Genomic DNA, 15,826 nt, shown 5'->3' on the forward strand with positions numbered 1-15,826 from the left:
CTTTATATAAGGAGGGTCCACAGGGGCCGGCCGATATTTCTTCTCAATCCTTGGGTTTAACACCCTGGCCCTAGTGGTATCTTTAAAAAATGTCAGCAACATGCTTGAGGACCCCTTTAAGCATGGGTAGGGTTTTGACTGCCCTTTCTGAAGTTGAAAAAGTGTCGACCAGAAAGTCTTCGTCCACAGGGTCAGCATGTAGCTCGACGTCATGATTACTGGCTGCCCTCTCAATAAGGGCGTTAAAAGCAGTTGTGTCCTCAGTAGGAGACGTTTTGACACAGTACACATGAGTGTCCGGGCCAGTCTGCAGATCCCTTGAGTCAACAGGGTCCGTCCATTGTTGGTCTTTATCATCAGGATCAGTGTCCACATGATGGAGGTCATCCTCATTGTCATTATCTCCTGTCTCAACATCTGAGTAAGTTGGGGAAAAGTTTTGAGGCTCCTGTCCATAGTGATGGAGGGGTTCCACAAGAGCTGGAGAAGTTGTAGAAAGTCTCTTTTTCTTCAAGGGAATCCTATATGATTCCATGGGAGTCTCTGGCATTAACTTTCGTTTGTATATGGACAGTCTCCCAGTTTCCGAGTCGATGAATTGTCTCGGCTCTTGGTCTTCAGGCTCTTCCGTAGCCTCCATTTCCGTCGACACATGTTTAGTGGCGCCGATAGATTTTTTAGTCTCGAACATCTTCGGACGCACCGAGGGTGGTAACCCAAACTTACTCATGAATTGTATCTTCGTTGACATTAAAGAGCATGAATGTAGCTTTAGATCTGTTAACATAACAGAGAAGATACGCTGAGTCGAGTTTACCCCACTCTAAAATGGCTCTCAGGATATTTTAGGGAGGTAGTCCTTTCTTGATTTCTAGGGACGCCACAAAAATGAGTATGAGCCAAGTAGGTGTCGCTACCGGCACATGGGACGCCGGTTCGAGAAGTGAGATAAGGGCATTAACGGTTACATTATCTGATAACCGATCAGTAAAGAGACGCCAAGGCTAATCTTTTCCCACTCTAAGATGGCGCATAGACTTTGCAGGATAGTCCCTCTTTGCTGTCTAGGGACGCCACTTAACGGGCGTGAGATGAGATGATGGCGCTGCCTGTACACGGGACGCCAGTTGGAGAAGAGAGGTAAGGGCGCTAAAGCGGCAATATTTGGACTATGAGAGCGAGCGGTTACAATTTTGGAATACTAATGACGCGCCTTTTTGCTTAACAGAGAATGGGTGCAGTTTTATGAAGGGCAGCGGAGTGGAAATATTTTCATATCAGCGTTAAGCAGATAAAACGACAGGTATCAGTTCTAATAAACTGACATAAATAGGTTTGTAGCTAATGTAATTAGATTGGTAGAGTTGGTTATCTGATGATGGCTCTTTACTTTTAGGAAGAGTGGATTGCGGAAATTGAGATAAAAAGCGACATACACAAGTGATATCAATTTGGACACTTTAGATAAAAGTACAGGTGAGGCTTTAAACTTTGTAAGCTTTTAGTGATGTCAGGACTTAGAGGTAAAAAAGACAGTAGAGATGTTAAGAGTTGCTTTTACACATGGATACGTATTTTCTTTTAGGACTTGCGAATATAAGGATATTAGTCCCTCCGCCAAGCTAAATTGCAACAGATAAATACATAAAAGCACCCGCGTGAAAAATACTGAAGGTATGCAATATGATATATCTATATGAACAATGCATTGAGTAGGATTGTAATGGATCTAAGTTTGTCCTCTTGCCAAAACTTGAAAGTAAGGATCTGTCTCCCCCTTTTAGGCAGGTTCAATTTGAAGATAAGGTAAAACATTGGTACATAAAGTTGACAGTTAATGAATTATAAGGATATGTGGGAGCAATTTCACACGATGTCTTTGTCACTTGCAATGTGCATGAACAGTGTTCACCAGAAGGGTGAAGTCAGGTGTTGTTTTTATACACTGGAATTTGTTTTCGTGTTGATTAATTAGTTGTTGGAATGAATTTTGAAGTTGCATGCACTCACTCCTGTTATAATGCAAATGCTACTTACCAGTATGCATCTGTTCTTGGCATGTAGGGCTGCTGACATTCATATCTGTGCATAGATCGCCACCTAGTGTTGGGTCCGGATGATCGCACATTGTTGTCCTGGAAGAGTCTTCGAAGTATCACGAGATAGGTGGCTCCTCCCCTGGACTACAGTGCGCATGGGCATCGCCTCCATCCCCAGATTGTTTTTAGCCATTGGCAGAGATGGAGTGAAGAATGTGAGTGATGACCATGCTATGAGCATATGTGTATATATGAATAAATACTGCAGCTGCTACAGGTGCCGGGGAGGAGGGTGGGCGATATGAATGTCAGCAGCCCTACATGCCATGAACAGATGCATACTGGTAAGTAGCATTTGCAGTTCGAGGCATGTGGGCTGCTGAATTCATATCTGTGCATAGAATACATAGCAGTCCCTCCATTATCGGCGGCCGCCCGTGCCAGCTGCAGCAGTCTGAAAAAGCGTTTTTAGAACAGCCTGACCAACAGCTGCCTGCTGTTTGGAATGCACGTCTACACAGTAGTGCTTAGTGAAAGTATGTGTGGTAGACCATGTGGCTGCTCTACAGATATCTTCTAAGGGAATGTTACCTAGGAAAGCCATAGAGGCCCCCAACTTCCTGGTGGAGTGGGCCCTCGGTGGGATAGTGAGAGTGCGCTTAGCTTTAGCGTAACAGATCTGAATGCACTTTACTATCCATCTAGCAATCCCCGCTTTGGAGATAGCGTTTCCCTTGTGGTGTGTGGCAAAAGCAACAAAAAGTTGTTTGGTTTTGCGGAAATCTTTCGTCCTGTCTACATAGTACATCAAGGCCCTTTTCACATCAAGGGTGTGGAGCATGCGCTCCGCCAGCGTCTCTGGGTTTTGGAAAAACACCGGCAATTCAATTGTCTGGTTTATGTGGAATTGTGAAACCACTTTGGGTAAGAATTTAGGGTTAGTGCGGAGCACCACCCTGTTAGCATGTACTTGGAAGAAAGGTTCTTGGATGGTGAGCGCCTGCAGTTCGCTAACCCTCCGTAGCGATGTAATTGCTACTAAGAACGCAACCTTCCAAGTTAGAAACTGGAGCTCACAAGAGTGCAGTGGCTCAAAGGGAGGACCCATCAGCCTCGTAAGAACCACATTGAGGTTCCATTCTGGAGCTGGTGGGGTCCTTGGTGGAATGACCCTTTTGAGTCCTTCCAGAAAGGCCTTGATAGCAGGGACCTTAAAGAGTGACAGGTGCTGCCTATTCTGGAGGTATGCTGCCATAGCAGACAGGTGAATGCGGATGGAAGAGTACGCTAGATTACATCGATACAGGTGAAAAAGGTAACAGATGATGTTTTGAATGGAAGCATCTAGCGGGTCAATGTTGTGGTTAGCACAGTAGATGACAAACCTCTTCCATTTAGCCGCATAACAAGCTCTAGTAGTGGGCTTCCTTGCCTCCCGAATGATGTCCATGCAATCGGGAGGAAGATTGAGGTAGCCAAACTCTAGGACTTCAGGAGCCAGATCGCCAGGTTGAGCTGTTGCGGATCTGGGTGCTGAATGTCGCCATGGCTCTGCGTCAGAAGGCTGGGAGTGAGATGAAGCCTTTGATGCGGTACCACGGAGAGTTCCAGAAACGTGGTGTACCATGGTTGGCGAGCCCACGTTGGAGCAACCAGGATGAGCGTCATCGAGTGCTGCCTGAGCTTGCGTGCCACCAGCGGTATCAGAGGTGCTGGGGGAAAAGCGTACGCAAATCTGCCTGACCAGTTCATCCACATCGCATTGCCCTGTGATTGGGGGTGTGGGAACCTGGCAGCGAAGCTTTGGCATTTTGCGTTCTCCTTTGTGGCGAACAGGTCTATCTCTGGATGACCCCACATTTGGAAGTACAGTTGGAGTACTGATGGATGTTTCTCCCACTCGTGCATCTGATGGCTGTGCCTGCTGAGCAGATCTGCCATTTGATTGTCCTTGCCCGGGAGATGCTCTGCCATGAGGAAGATGTTCCTCTGAATGGCCCACTTCCACATGCTCTGAGCCAGATGAGACAGCTGCGGAGAGTGTGTGCCTCCCTGCTTCTGAATGTAGTACATGGCCGTCATGTTGTCCGTCCGGATCAACACGACCTTGTTGCACAGATGTACTTTGAACGCCTTTAAGGCCATGAAGATTGCCATCAGTTCCAACACATTGATGTGCATCTTCCTTTGCTGTAGTGTCCATAGTCCCTGCACAGTGTAATGGAGTACATGCGCTCCCCATCCCTGGAGAGAGGCGTCCGTCGTCAGGATAATCTGTGGGACAGGCTCTTGGAATGGTCGGCCCTTGCAAAGGTTTTGTGGATTCCACCAATGCAGAGAGTTGTATGCCCGACCGCTCACCAACACTAGGTCTGTCAGTTGTCCATGAGCTTGAGTCCACTGACGTGCTAGGCACTCCTGAAGCGGACGCATATGTAGTCTCGCGTGCGGGACAATGGAGATGCAGGAGGCCATCATGCCTATCAACTGCATGAACACCTTCGCCGGAAGCGAGTGTTGGGGTCTGAATCGTTGGATCAGCGCCTGGATACTGGCGATTCTCACTGAATTCGGCTGCGCAGTGGCTGCCAGAGTGTCGATTGTCGCGCCCAGATACTGTCGCACGTGGGCGGGCTGGAGATGGGACTTTGGGTAGTTCAGAGAGAATCCCAGATCGTGCAGGAGATGAATGGTGCGTGACACGTGGTCGACGCACTGCTGTTCTGTTTTTGCTTGAATGAGCCAGTCGTCCAGGTATGGAAAGACGTGGACGTGCTGGCGACGGAGATGCGCCGCCACAGTCGCCAGGCATTTTGTAAATACCCTTGGTGCCGTGGTGACCCCGAACGGCAGAACTCTGAACTGGTAATGCTGGTCTAAGATCGTGAATCTGAGATACTTCCTGTGGGAAGGATGCAGGGGGATATGAAAATAGGCATCCTTCAGATCCAGCGTAGCCAGAAAGTCCCCCTGTTGAAGCAGGGAAAGCACCTGCTGCAACGTGAGCATATGGAAGTGCTCCGAGAGGATGTACCAGTTCAGGGGCCTGAGGTCCAGGATCGGTCTGAGGGATCCGTCCTTTTTGGGGATCAAAAAATACAGGGAGTAAACCCCTGTTCCCCGCTCTTGCAATGGAACGAGCTCTATCGCCCCTTTTTGCAGCATGACTAGAACTTCTTGCTGCAACAAGGTCAAGTGCTCGCCGGACATTGGACGGCTTCTTGGCGGTATGTCCGGTGGAATGGACGTAAGCTCTAGACAGTACCCGTACTGGATAAGAGACCTCACCCACCTGTCCGTGGTGATGGACCTCCACGCTGGCAGGAACTGCTGGAGTCTCCCCCCGACCGGTGTTGTGTGATCGGGGGGCAGTGACAAGACGTCACTGCTTGTTGGTGGTGGTGGACCTGGAGCCATTGTTTCCACGTCCCCTGCCCTTGATATTATTGCCTCTGTAACCACCTCTACCCTTGTTGTTATACGAGGCTTGGGTGTTACCCTTGTAATATTGTGTGGACTGGGATGCCTGTCCCCTTGAGGTGCCTTTTGAATTTGAGCGGCGAAAGGAACCACTCCGAAACTGCTGACTTTGTAAAGCCCCCATTGACTTGGCAGTTTCAGTATCTTTTTTCATTTTTTTCCAGGGAGGCATCCACCTCAGGGCCAAACAGATGGTCAGGATTCACTGTTTGATTCAATATCGTGGTTTGGATGTCGGGTTTGAACCCCGAAATTCTAAGCCAGGCAGGGCGTCTAAGTAACACACTTGTATTGATAGCTCTGGAGGCTGTGTCTGCCACATCTAGGGCACATTTGATGGATGCATTTGTAATGAGTTTACCCTCCTGAATGAGCATCTCTCCTGCCTCTTTGTATTGGTCAGGCAAGTGTTGCAGAATGGCCTCTAATGTGTCATAATGGGCCCTATCATAACGTGCAAGCAGGGCTTGGGTGTTAGATATTCTCCAGATGTTAGCTGCCTGTGCAGCAATCCGTTTGCCTGAGGCCTCAAAGATCTTGGACTCTTTGTCTGGGGGAGGAGCGTCACCAGTAGTTTGAGAGTTCGCCCTCTTCCGAGCGTTGGAAACAACCAAGGAGTCCAAAGGCAAATGTCCCTTGATATATGTCGGATCCGTGGGAGCTGCCTTACATTTCCTGTCGATGCGAGGGTTGACCACACGCGCCCGGGTGGGCTCTTTGAAAACCTCCGCTGCATGTTTAAGCACCCCCTTCAGCATCGGCAGCGTCTTGACCGATTTCTCAGCCACCGAGAAGGTGTCGAATAAGAAGTCCGCATCCACGGGGTCTGAGTGGAGCTCGACGTCGTGGTTAGCCGCAGCTCTCTCTATCAAAGCATTGAAGGCCGCCGAGTCCTCTGTCGGGGACGTCTTGGCGGCGAAAAGTTGAGTGTCCTGACCCGACTGCGGGTCTTCCGTGTCGCCTCCGGCGGCCCAAGGTACATGCTCCTCCTCCGGATCCGAGTACGCAGGATAGTTGTACTCGGCATCTTCCTCGTCCGCATCGGCTGCGACGGAATGCGTCGGCGAGTGTCCCAGGGCCTGTGGGGACACAGGTTCCACCAGAGCCGAAGAGTCCGCAGAGTACTTCTTGTTTTTGAGCGGGATCTTAAAAGGTTCCAACGCCGGCTCAGTCGTGATTTTCCTTTTGAGGAGCGACAGTTTCCCGGTGTTGGCGTCGATGATTACCTCACGACGTTCCTCCACCGCAAGCGGCTGGAGCCGAAGCTTCGACACCACCAAGGCAGCTTTCGGCGTCAATACCTCCTTTGAGTGCCCGCCCTGTTTCGGCGCGAAGGCCTTCGGCGCCGACTTGGGTGGAAGGGTGAAACGAATAGGCGTTTGCTCCTTAGTAGGCTTAGGCGTGAGCTTAGGCGCTACAGTGTCCTGAGCGGGAACCACACTGGACTTTCGGATCCGCTGTAAGGATTCCCCCACCTTCTTCGTAAAGGTTGCAGAGGGCTGGACCGGCTCGAGCGACACCTCATCGTCGAGAGCCCGATCGCCGGCAGGCACTTTCTTCGGGGCCGACGCCCCATGCCTATGCACGTCGTCGCCTTGACGCTTCTTTGGAGCCGTCTTCGGGTCCACGACCCCTTTCGGCGCCGACGCAGCCGCGTCGGAGGACTTCGCCTTCGGCACCGACCCAGTGGGCTTCGGGTCGGCCATTTTGGCGTGGCTCTTCAAGTCGGCCAATTTGGTTTTCTTGGAAGTTGACGCCTCCAGAACCTTCTTTACCAGCGCAACTTTCAGTTTCGGTTTCGCATCCGAGGGTGCGTGACCAGTTGGCTTCACTTTCGTTTTCTTCAACATAAGTGATGGCTCAGAAATGTCCGTGACCGGGCCCGGAGGCGGGGACGTAGGACTCATAGTTAGATCTTGGGTAAGGCCCGAAGGCGATCCCTCGACCTGGGCCGTATGAAGGGGAATAACCCCTGAGTCTGGTTGGGGATGCTCATCCTCCGAGCTATCTCCCATTGTGGCACAAGCCTGATCGTCGTCCCCTACCTCGTCGGAGACTTCGTCAAAGTCCTCCTCACCCGCGTCGTAGGTCTCCTCCCCGGACGCGGGGCCAGAGTCCGACCCTCGCACGTCGTCTTCTCCCTCGACAGATTCCTGGAAAATGTCATCCGGCGGGGGCGCCGAAGCCGATAATTGAGCCTGGAGCCTATTGGCCCGGCGAATCTTTAAAGTCTTCTTGCTTCGGAATTTCGAACACGCCATGCAGGTGTCTTCGCGGTGATCCGGTGACAAGCAGGTATTGCACACAGGGTGCACGTCGAGGTGTGAATATTTGGAGTGACACAGCGGACACTTTTTGAATGGAGTCCGCTCCATAGCAAAGGGTGTAGTGTAGGCCCGTCCGCGCCGAAAGCACGTGGAAGGGCAGCAAGAGATTGGAGCTGAGAGTCAGAAAGAAACCCGTACGCAACTATACCGACGCCCAGCCTAAAGACCTTTTGGTCTCGAGTAGAAGTTGAACAACTATCGGTTCCGACAGAGGGAACCGAAACACATCCGAACCCAATGGCGGAAAAAAACAATCTGGGGATGGAGGCGATGCCCATGCGCACTGTAGTCCAGGGGAGGAGCCACCTATCTCGTGATACTTCGAAGACTCTTCCAGGACAACAATGTGCAATCATCCGGACCCAACACTAGGCGGCGATCTATGAACAGATATGAATTCAGCAGCCCACATGCCTCGAACGTTGGAAAATACAGGGTCTAATAAATGTCCAGTAATAACTAAAGGGCAATAGGGGTTCAGAGGTGGAAGCCCCGGGCTGAAGCTCTTTGATCAGGAGATTAGTCTTGAACTACACAGAGGGTAACTCCAATCAAAGTACCTAAGCTGCCCTTCTTACCACCATGGCATAAGAAGCCCCCTCCTCTGTGGCCACAGTTGGAGGAGAAAGTATGCCCGTATATGGAGATGTGTCCAGTCCATTGGCCTCATACCAGTCCATCTGTTCCAGACATATTTGGTGTTTCAAAGGGTTCATAGACCCCTCCCGATCTTCTCCCGAGCCAGAAAAGTCTTGAAAAGGACTTCTGAGTTCTACCCGCACTGGCATCAAGCGATGCCGATCCGACTCATCAGGGATAAGGATGGGGCTAGCTCATCCGGCACCGGCTTGTGGTCCAACACCGGGGAAGGTCTCAGTGGCGCGACCGGCATTGTCCAGGATCCGAAATTTGATCCTAAAGGCCACACTGCCACCGTGGCCCGAGCCGACGGAGTCTAATCCGATAAGGCCCCCCTGAAGCCTCAACAGAGGGGTCGGCCCAATCAAATACGAGGCACATGGCCGTGTAAAACTTTGGTTTTTCTTGTGCCCATTTCCAGAGTGTTCCAAGGACCTCAAATGGGAGGAGGAGGAGTTGGAGCTCCGGGAGTGGTCCCGCCACCACCTCTTCTTTGATCAGGATCTCCACAGAGTCTTGCTCCCTGGCGTCGACTGCTGGGCCGTAAGGAGCTTCAAAGCCCACTCCTGCTAGGCTTTCAGAACCATGGCCCGACAGTCTGAGCACGACTTCGAGTCGTGATCCCGTTTGTGACACCAGAGGCAGACGAGGTGGGGTTTGGTACCCGATATGGTGTGGTGACAAGCGCCACACACATTTAACCATGTCCTTTTAGAAGACATCCACAATACATCCGGAAAAAAAAGTTTGATTAACTGGCATAGAAAGAAACTAACTGATGTCTGCACACCTGGGTGTAACCTATATAGGTGCCTGTAACGCTATAACCGACACCAACAATGTCACATGGACCCGAATGGAGCCACCTGATTGTGCATGGGGCACTGCTCACGCAAAAGTTTGCGAATCCAGCCTGCCACCTGGGAAATCCAAAGGTAAGGAATCTACAGCTAGAAGTCTATCAGATAGAAGAAAACAGAATTAGGAAAGGGAAGCTATGTCGGAAAAGGAAAGCAAGAGAAAAAAGAAAAACATAGGGTTAAGTAAAAAAATGTTTAATTCTATTTAGGGGAGAGGAGTTGGCCTAACGACTAGGGTGCTTGACCTCGGACCTGGGGATCTGGGTTCAAGTCTCGGTAACGATGCCAAACATCCTGTGATTTTGGGCAAATCACTTAAATCTCCACGTGCCTAACAAAAATGAATGTGTGTCCTCATGTAACGTAACTGGTGCTATGTAAAGCGCTCGGATACCCGATTCGGGTCAAGTTCGCACTATATAAAACTCTGCACAAAAAAAGTAAGGGAAAATATAAAATGAAGGAGAAGCAGCACATCCAGGGTGTAGAAGGGCAAACAGAGTGAAGAAAGGCAAAATGAAGACAAACATACATGGGAGAAGAAGGGAAAATATGCAACACAAAGGAAATGAAAACACACAGAGGGGAGACAGAGCAAATATGCAGCGACAAGATAAGCAAACATGCAGGGGAGAGACAGAACAAACGTGCAGAGAAGACTAATGGCAAGCACGAAGGGGTGGTTAAGGACAACCTTGTGGGAGAAAAAAAAAAACAGATGGTGTAGGGCACACTACCTTTTTGCTCCAACATTCCCTTCTGTGGTGAAGTGACCACATTAGTGACACACTGTACCTTGTCCTGTAGCCCCTTAGACATCAAAGTTTGCACAGACAAAACACATCAGAAGCTTCAGAAAGAAAAAAGAAATGGCACCGACTGCAGCTGCATATACTCACTTCAGGGTCTTGTTTTCTTCTGTGGATGAAAAGAGTCCTTGTGCTTGTGAAGGAGGCTCCTTTTTATCCACCTACAGACATGAAAGCATCTTTCATAAATATGTGGGTAAAGAAACTTATCAGTCGGTGGTCAAAAAGATTACTAGCTTACTTTGTATAAGATGCGCACACACACACAGACACCCCCATCCCACCCCACACACCCACCCACTGAGATGTGCTCCTTGACAACCAGCAGAGCCACCTACCTACCCAGGTACCTTTTGTTTTTCTCCATTAGAAATGGATAACATACCTCCCCGAGCAAGCTCAGCACAACGTTGACAGTGGCCAGCAGAGTCCCAAACGTGGGCGCAATGTCCGAATCAAAGGCAGGAGTTGTGAAGTTTAGGGCAAAAAGAACATTGTACTCTGCGAGGTCCAGTGACTGCAAAGCAGAAGAGAGGAAGTGTACATTATGCTTCAAAACAACCTAGTATGTTTAATGTACAGATTGTATTTGTCAATGAAAGAGGTGAACTAGCGCTTTAAGACAGCTAAGGAGCCAACTCTTAAACCCCCATCTTAACAATAGCATGAACTTTCACAGCTCCATCAGACATCTTAGCCGAGCCAGACTCTTACTCGCACACACTGCCCCTTTAGCCAGAGGTCTTGCTTTCTCCTCCCTTGCCCCCAAAGCCTGGAAAGACCTGATCCTTAACATTAGAGCTGCCTCCTCACTTCTTATGTTCAGCAAGAAACTGAAGGCCTGGCTTTTCATCTAGACACAGCCTAGAAAGGACAAGCTCACAAGTGTGATTCGCAAGCTCTTCAAATACACAACTTCATTTGAACCCATCTTTCTCCAATGTGAGCCATCTCTTTTTAAACCTCAGTAGATTTTAGGCAGATTGAAGAAAAGTTTAGTAGTTCATGTTTTAATGGTCTCTTTCACCTAGGTAATGTTATACATCAAAATTAGGTTATAGAAACTGCCTGCTGATCATGCCAGCTTTCACTTCAGACTCATGGTTTATTTTGTCAAAAAAATATCAGTACTTCTCTCCTGATGTGTGTAGGAAGCTGGCTCGGTATATACTATACCAACAAAAGTAGGAAGAGGTAAAGTAAGATAGCACCTCACTCTCGATTTGTGGCTGTGTGGTCGAGCAGTAAGGCTTTATCAGAGGACCGTGTTAAGCATTTATTGTACACACATAGCAATGGAATTCCTACACTCAAAGACTGACTTCAGACCAATTGGTTTTGTATAAAAAATATTATTTTAGTTATTTTATTTCCTAGAACCAAGCAAGCCTGGCACAGGTAAGCAATAAATACTTTGCAGTAAACATATAGTTGTGACAGTTTGAATTGTGATCTTAAATGTACTTTGATTTGATCACAATAGTGTTACTGATAATACAATGCTTTCCAGGATACAGTACATATACTTTGAATGGGAATTTTAGTAAAATTAAAAGCAAATTACTTTTGAGATTACTTTTCTTACGGGTGTAGAGCGCTGAGGCCCGATGTTATCCAATGGGGGATAGGGGGCCTCCGTACTTTTCTTACGGGTGTAGAGCGCTGAGGCCCGATGTTATCCAATGGGGGATAGGGGGCCTCCGTTTGGCGGCTGCTGATGAGCAGGACACTGGGTTGTGGGAGTAAAGCTCCTGCACTTAAGCTCAGGGCAAATGGGGGTTTAGGCCAGCACAAAAGATGCACCCTCAGTGGCATTGGGGTGCAGAGTACTGTTTTGGCATCGGAAGCCCTGTATCTTTCAATAGGGATTCTGTGGTTTGCAAAAGCATTGCAGGCTCGGGGACAAAGGTCTTCTGGGTGGGAACACCACTTGGAGAGGTAGGTTGGGATGTTGCGGGTTGGTTAGGCACTGTCTGTTGGGCCACCCAAGGCTGAGGGGCATTGGGTGCAGGGGTGCCTTTGAGGGTCAAATCTTCTTACCAGCTCCTTGTTGCGGTTAGGGGGACCTTCCAGTTTGAGGTTGCAGGTGTCGGCTGGCTGGAGGCAGGTAAGGGGCGCCGGACCTTGGGTCAGGGTAGCCTCCTCATGGTGTTTGTCCACTCAAGCTCGGGAAATGGACGGCCTGTGCAGAGTTGTGCGGATTAGCGGTTTTCGGCAGGGGCCCGAGGTTGTTGATTAACAAATCGGGTGTTCACAGGAGACACAGTATTTGTGGTTAAAGGCAAGCAGGTCCGCCAGGGTTTTCAAGGTGGCTGGCTGCAGGACACATCAGGATTTTGCAGGAGCAGGTTTGAGGTGGAGACAGGCCGGTAGGGTTGGGGCCAAGTCAGGAGGCGTCTGCCTCTGGTTAGCTTCAGCACTTCTGTTCAGTCCTTCTTCTCTTCTTCTTGTGGTTTCTTGTCTGCGGAAGCAAGGTGCAGGGGTGCCCCTAAATACTAGCGTTAGGGGTGTTACAAGTAGGTAAAAGCTTGGGACCAATGGGTACCTTCCCTGGGGTGGGTACACCTCCTATTATACCATCCTCCAGTGGGAGGGGGGCATGAGAATTTACCTGGTTGGCTGGGTCTCCACAGCTGCAAGATGGCGGGGACTGACAGTTGCTCTTCACCTCACCTCCCCCACCTGAGGGGTGGAGTTGGCAGAGATGGGCACACCTCTCTTCCTCACTTGTTTTTCCTGCCAGTTCTCCTGCCCAAAGTGGCGGTCAGATCCAGTGGGGACCAGTTGCTGAAAGCAGCAGGTGGCCTGGGAAAGCTAACAAAGGCGGAAAACCTTTAAAGCGTCCCCTTCGTGAACCCTGCCCATCCTGGGGGAGGAGGCTTGGCACCTCATCCCAGGATGTGAATTGTTTCAGGCCCTCAAGAGACGCAGGCTCTCAACCAAGGGGTCCAAAAACAGGTCTGGTGGTGGCAGCTGAAATCAGCAAATCAGCCTGGACACTAGTGGTACTTAGTTTTTCAGGGGGCATCTCTAGGATGCCCTCTGTGTATTTGTCTTTAAATCCCACACTGGCATCAGTGGGGGTTTAATGTGCTGAGAAGTTTGATACCAAACGTCTCAGTTCTCAGTACAGCCATTATGGTGCTGTGGAGTTCGTAATGACAAACTCTCAGCACCACTTACTCCTAATGGCAGCACTGCACCTACAATCTCTAAGAATGGACTTAGATACTGTAGGGGTACAGGGCTCATACACCTGTACCCTCACCACTGGTATAGTGCACCCAGCTAGAGAGGTGACTGATCTATGCCAGGGAAGTGGGTTGTAGGCATGGCACGCAGGAATGTATGCCACATTGATTCTTCACTTTGTTCTGCACCAAAACACGCAGCCTGCAAAGGCAGTGTGTGAGTGTAATGGCCAGAGATGCCAATTGGGTTTTGTTTTAATGCAGGTTTAGGGAAAGAACATATACACTGGGCACCTGATTGTCAGGAGCCCAGGGCACACTCAGTCAAAGCACATAAGCAGTTCTGCAAAAAAATTGGTGGCTAGCATGCAGAAACAGAGCACTTTCTCACAGTAATGCCATTAAGAAATATATGGTGATAGGAGTTTGTCATTATGAACTCCACAGCACCATAATGGCTTGTGAGAAAGTGCCATCTTTCTGGCATGGTATGCCCTCACTTATTGCTGATGTACTTTGAATGAGCGTGCCCTGGGCTTCTGCCAATCAGGTGCCCAGGGCCTGTGTTCCTTCCCTAAAACTGTATTGAAGCCTAAACCCAATTGGCATCTCTGGCCACATGTCAGCCCCTGGCAAATGGTACCCTGGGTACTGTGACCAGAGAAGGTCCCTAAGGGCCGCAGCACTTATTTTGCCACCCTTGAAGGCCCTGTACCCGGACACGCACACTGCCTTTGCAGGCTGAATGTCTTGGTGCAGAACAAAGCAAAGAGTCGACATGGCACACATCCTTGTTTGCCACGCCCACAGAACACTGCCGTGGCATACCTCAGTCACCCCTCTAGCTGGGTGCCCTATACCAGTGGTGTGGGTACAGGTGCATGAGCCCTGTACCCCTACAGTACCCAGGTACATTCCTGGGCACTGTAAGTGCAGTGCTGCCATTAAGAGTATATGGTGCTGGGAGGTCGTCATCACAAATTCCACAGCACCATGATGGCTACACTGAAGACTGAGAAGTTTGATACCAAACTTCTCAGCACATTAAACCCACACTGATGCCGGTGCGGAATTTAATGTCAAATGCACGACAGAGGGCTTCTTAGAGATGCCCCCTGAAACTCCACCAACTCCCAGGAAGATAGGCGGGAAAACCTAAGTGAGGAAAGGGGGTGTGCCAGCCTCTGCCAACCCCACCCCTCAGGTGGGGGAGGCAAGGTGAAGCACAACTCTGGGCTCTCACCATCTTGAAGATGGGGATCTCTACCCAATCAGAGACAGGCTCCTGCCCCCCTCCCACTGGAGAGTAGCAGGATAGGGGGTGTGCTTACCCCAGGGAAGGGACCCACTGGTCCCTGACCTTCCCGTACCTATAACGCCCCTAAATTTAGTATTTAGTGGCACCCTGAACCTTCCTTCCTCAGATCCCGATTCCGAAACTGAAAAGAAGAACAAGAAGAAAGAAGTCCTGCCGTGCAGCTGCTAGCAAGAGGACAACACCAACTGGCTTGGCCCCAGCCCTACAGGCCTGTCGACCCTCGAACCTGCGCCTGCTAAATCCCAGAGTCTCTTGTGGTCAGCAACCTCGAAAACCCCGGAGGACCTGACTGTCTTGCTCATCCAAAGACTCGGACTCCCACAAGCAGTGGTTCTGCTCAAACAGCAACAACCCCTGGTGCCAGCCAGGAACCGCGAATTCAGCACACTTCGCATCCGCCGAACCCGGCCCGTGCCTGAGTGGTTAAAGACCACGAGGACGTCCCCCTGGTGACGGTGACCCAGAATCCAGCACCCAAGGACCCTCCTCGACGCCTGCAGCCTCACAACCAGGGACCCCTCCAACCGCAACCAGCTGAGGGAAAGATTAGCCGACACCAAAAGACACCCCGGCGTCATGCGCCTTCCTCAGGGGTACCTACCTCTTCTCCAAGATCCCAACTTACCTCCCGAAGTGGTGGTCGCACCTGAAGAATCGCCCTCCCCTAGTATGCCGCCTTTGTTCCATTTTTAACTTTCCCATTGGATAACATTGAGCGCCTGACGGCTCAAAAGCACCCTGCACCCAGCCACCCGAGTGCAGCTGGAAGTGCAACTACTACCCTACTCTACTTCCCCTGAGTAAGTGACCAGGAGCTCAGCTCCCACAGCCGCGTGGCTTGCTCACTTGCAGCCACCAAACGAAGGCCCCCTACCCTCCATTGGATTGCATAGGGCCAACTTTCTCTGCACCCGGCTGCCCCTGTGCCACTGAGGGTGTAACTTCTGTACCTTTCCGACCCTGGGAGACCCCCCCCCCCCCCCGAGTCTATGCCCAGAACCTTAACTTCACAAGTCAAGTACGCGCCTGGAAACCGATAACTCACTTTCCTTCCATAGGATAACATTGACTGGTTTGACTCGAAAAATCTTTTAAGTGTGAAGTTTTGGAACTTTAAAATATTCAACTAAAATCAGCTGAGTAACGAATTTCGAATTACTCAC

The 15,826-nt window shown here is 50.2% G+C and overlaps 1 protein-coding gene across 2 annotated transcripts in view; it reads right to left on the bottom strand.

Annotated features, from left to right (window-relative positions):
• Positions 1 to 15,826, bottom strand: part of NUP188 (nucleoporin 188) — a 1,272,194-nt gene that overhangs the window by 95,872 nt on the left and 1,160,496 nt on the right. For both annotated transcript variants that reach the window (XM_086924860.1, XM_086924859.1), the window contains exons 41-42: positions 10,540 to 10,671; positions 10,245 to 10,315 (exon numbers count right to left, since the gene is read on the bottom strand). In XM_086924860.1, coding sequence (XP_086780986.1) covers positions 10,245 to 10,315; positions 10,540 to 10,671 — 203 coding nt within the window. The remainder of the gene's footprint in view (positions 1 to 10,244; positions 10,316 to 10,539; positions 10,672 to 15,826) is intronic.

The sequence above is a fragment of the Lissotriton vulgaris genome, chromosome 5, assembly GCF_964263255.1.
Source record: "Lissotriton vulgaris chromosome 5, aLisVul1.2, whole genome shotgun sequence".
In the NCBI taxonomy this organism is placed as follows: Eukaryota; Metazoa; Chordata; class Amphibia; order Caudata; family Salamandridae; genus Lissotriton; species Lissotriton vulgaris.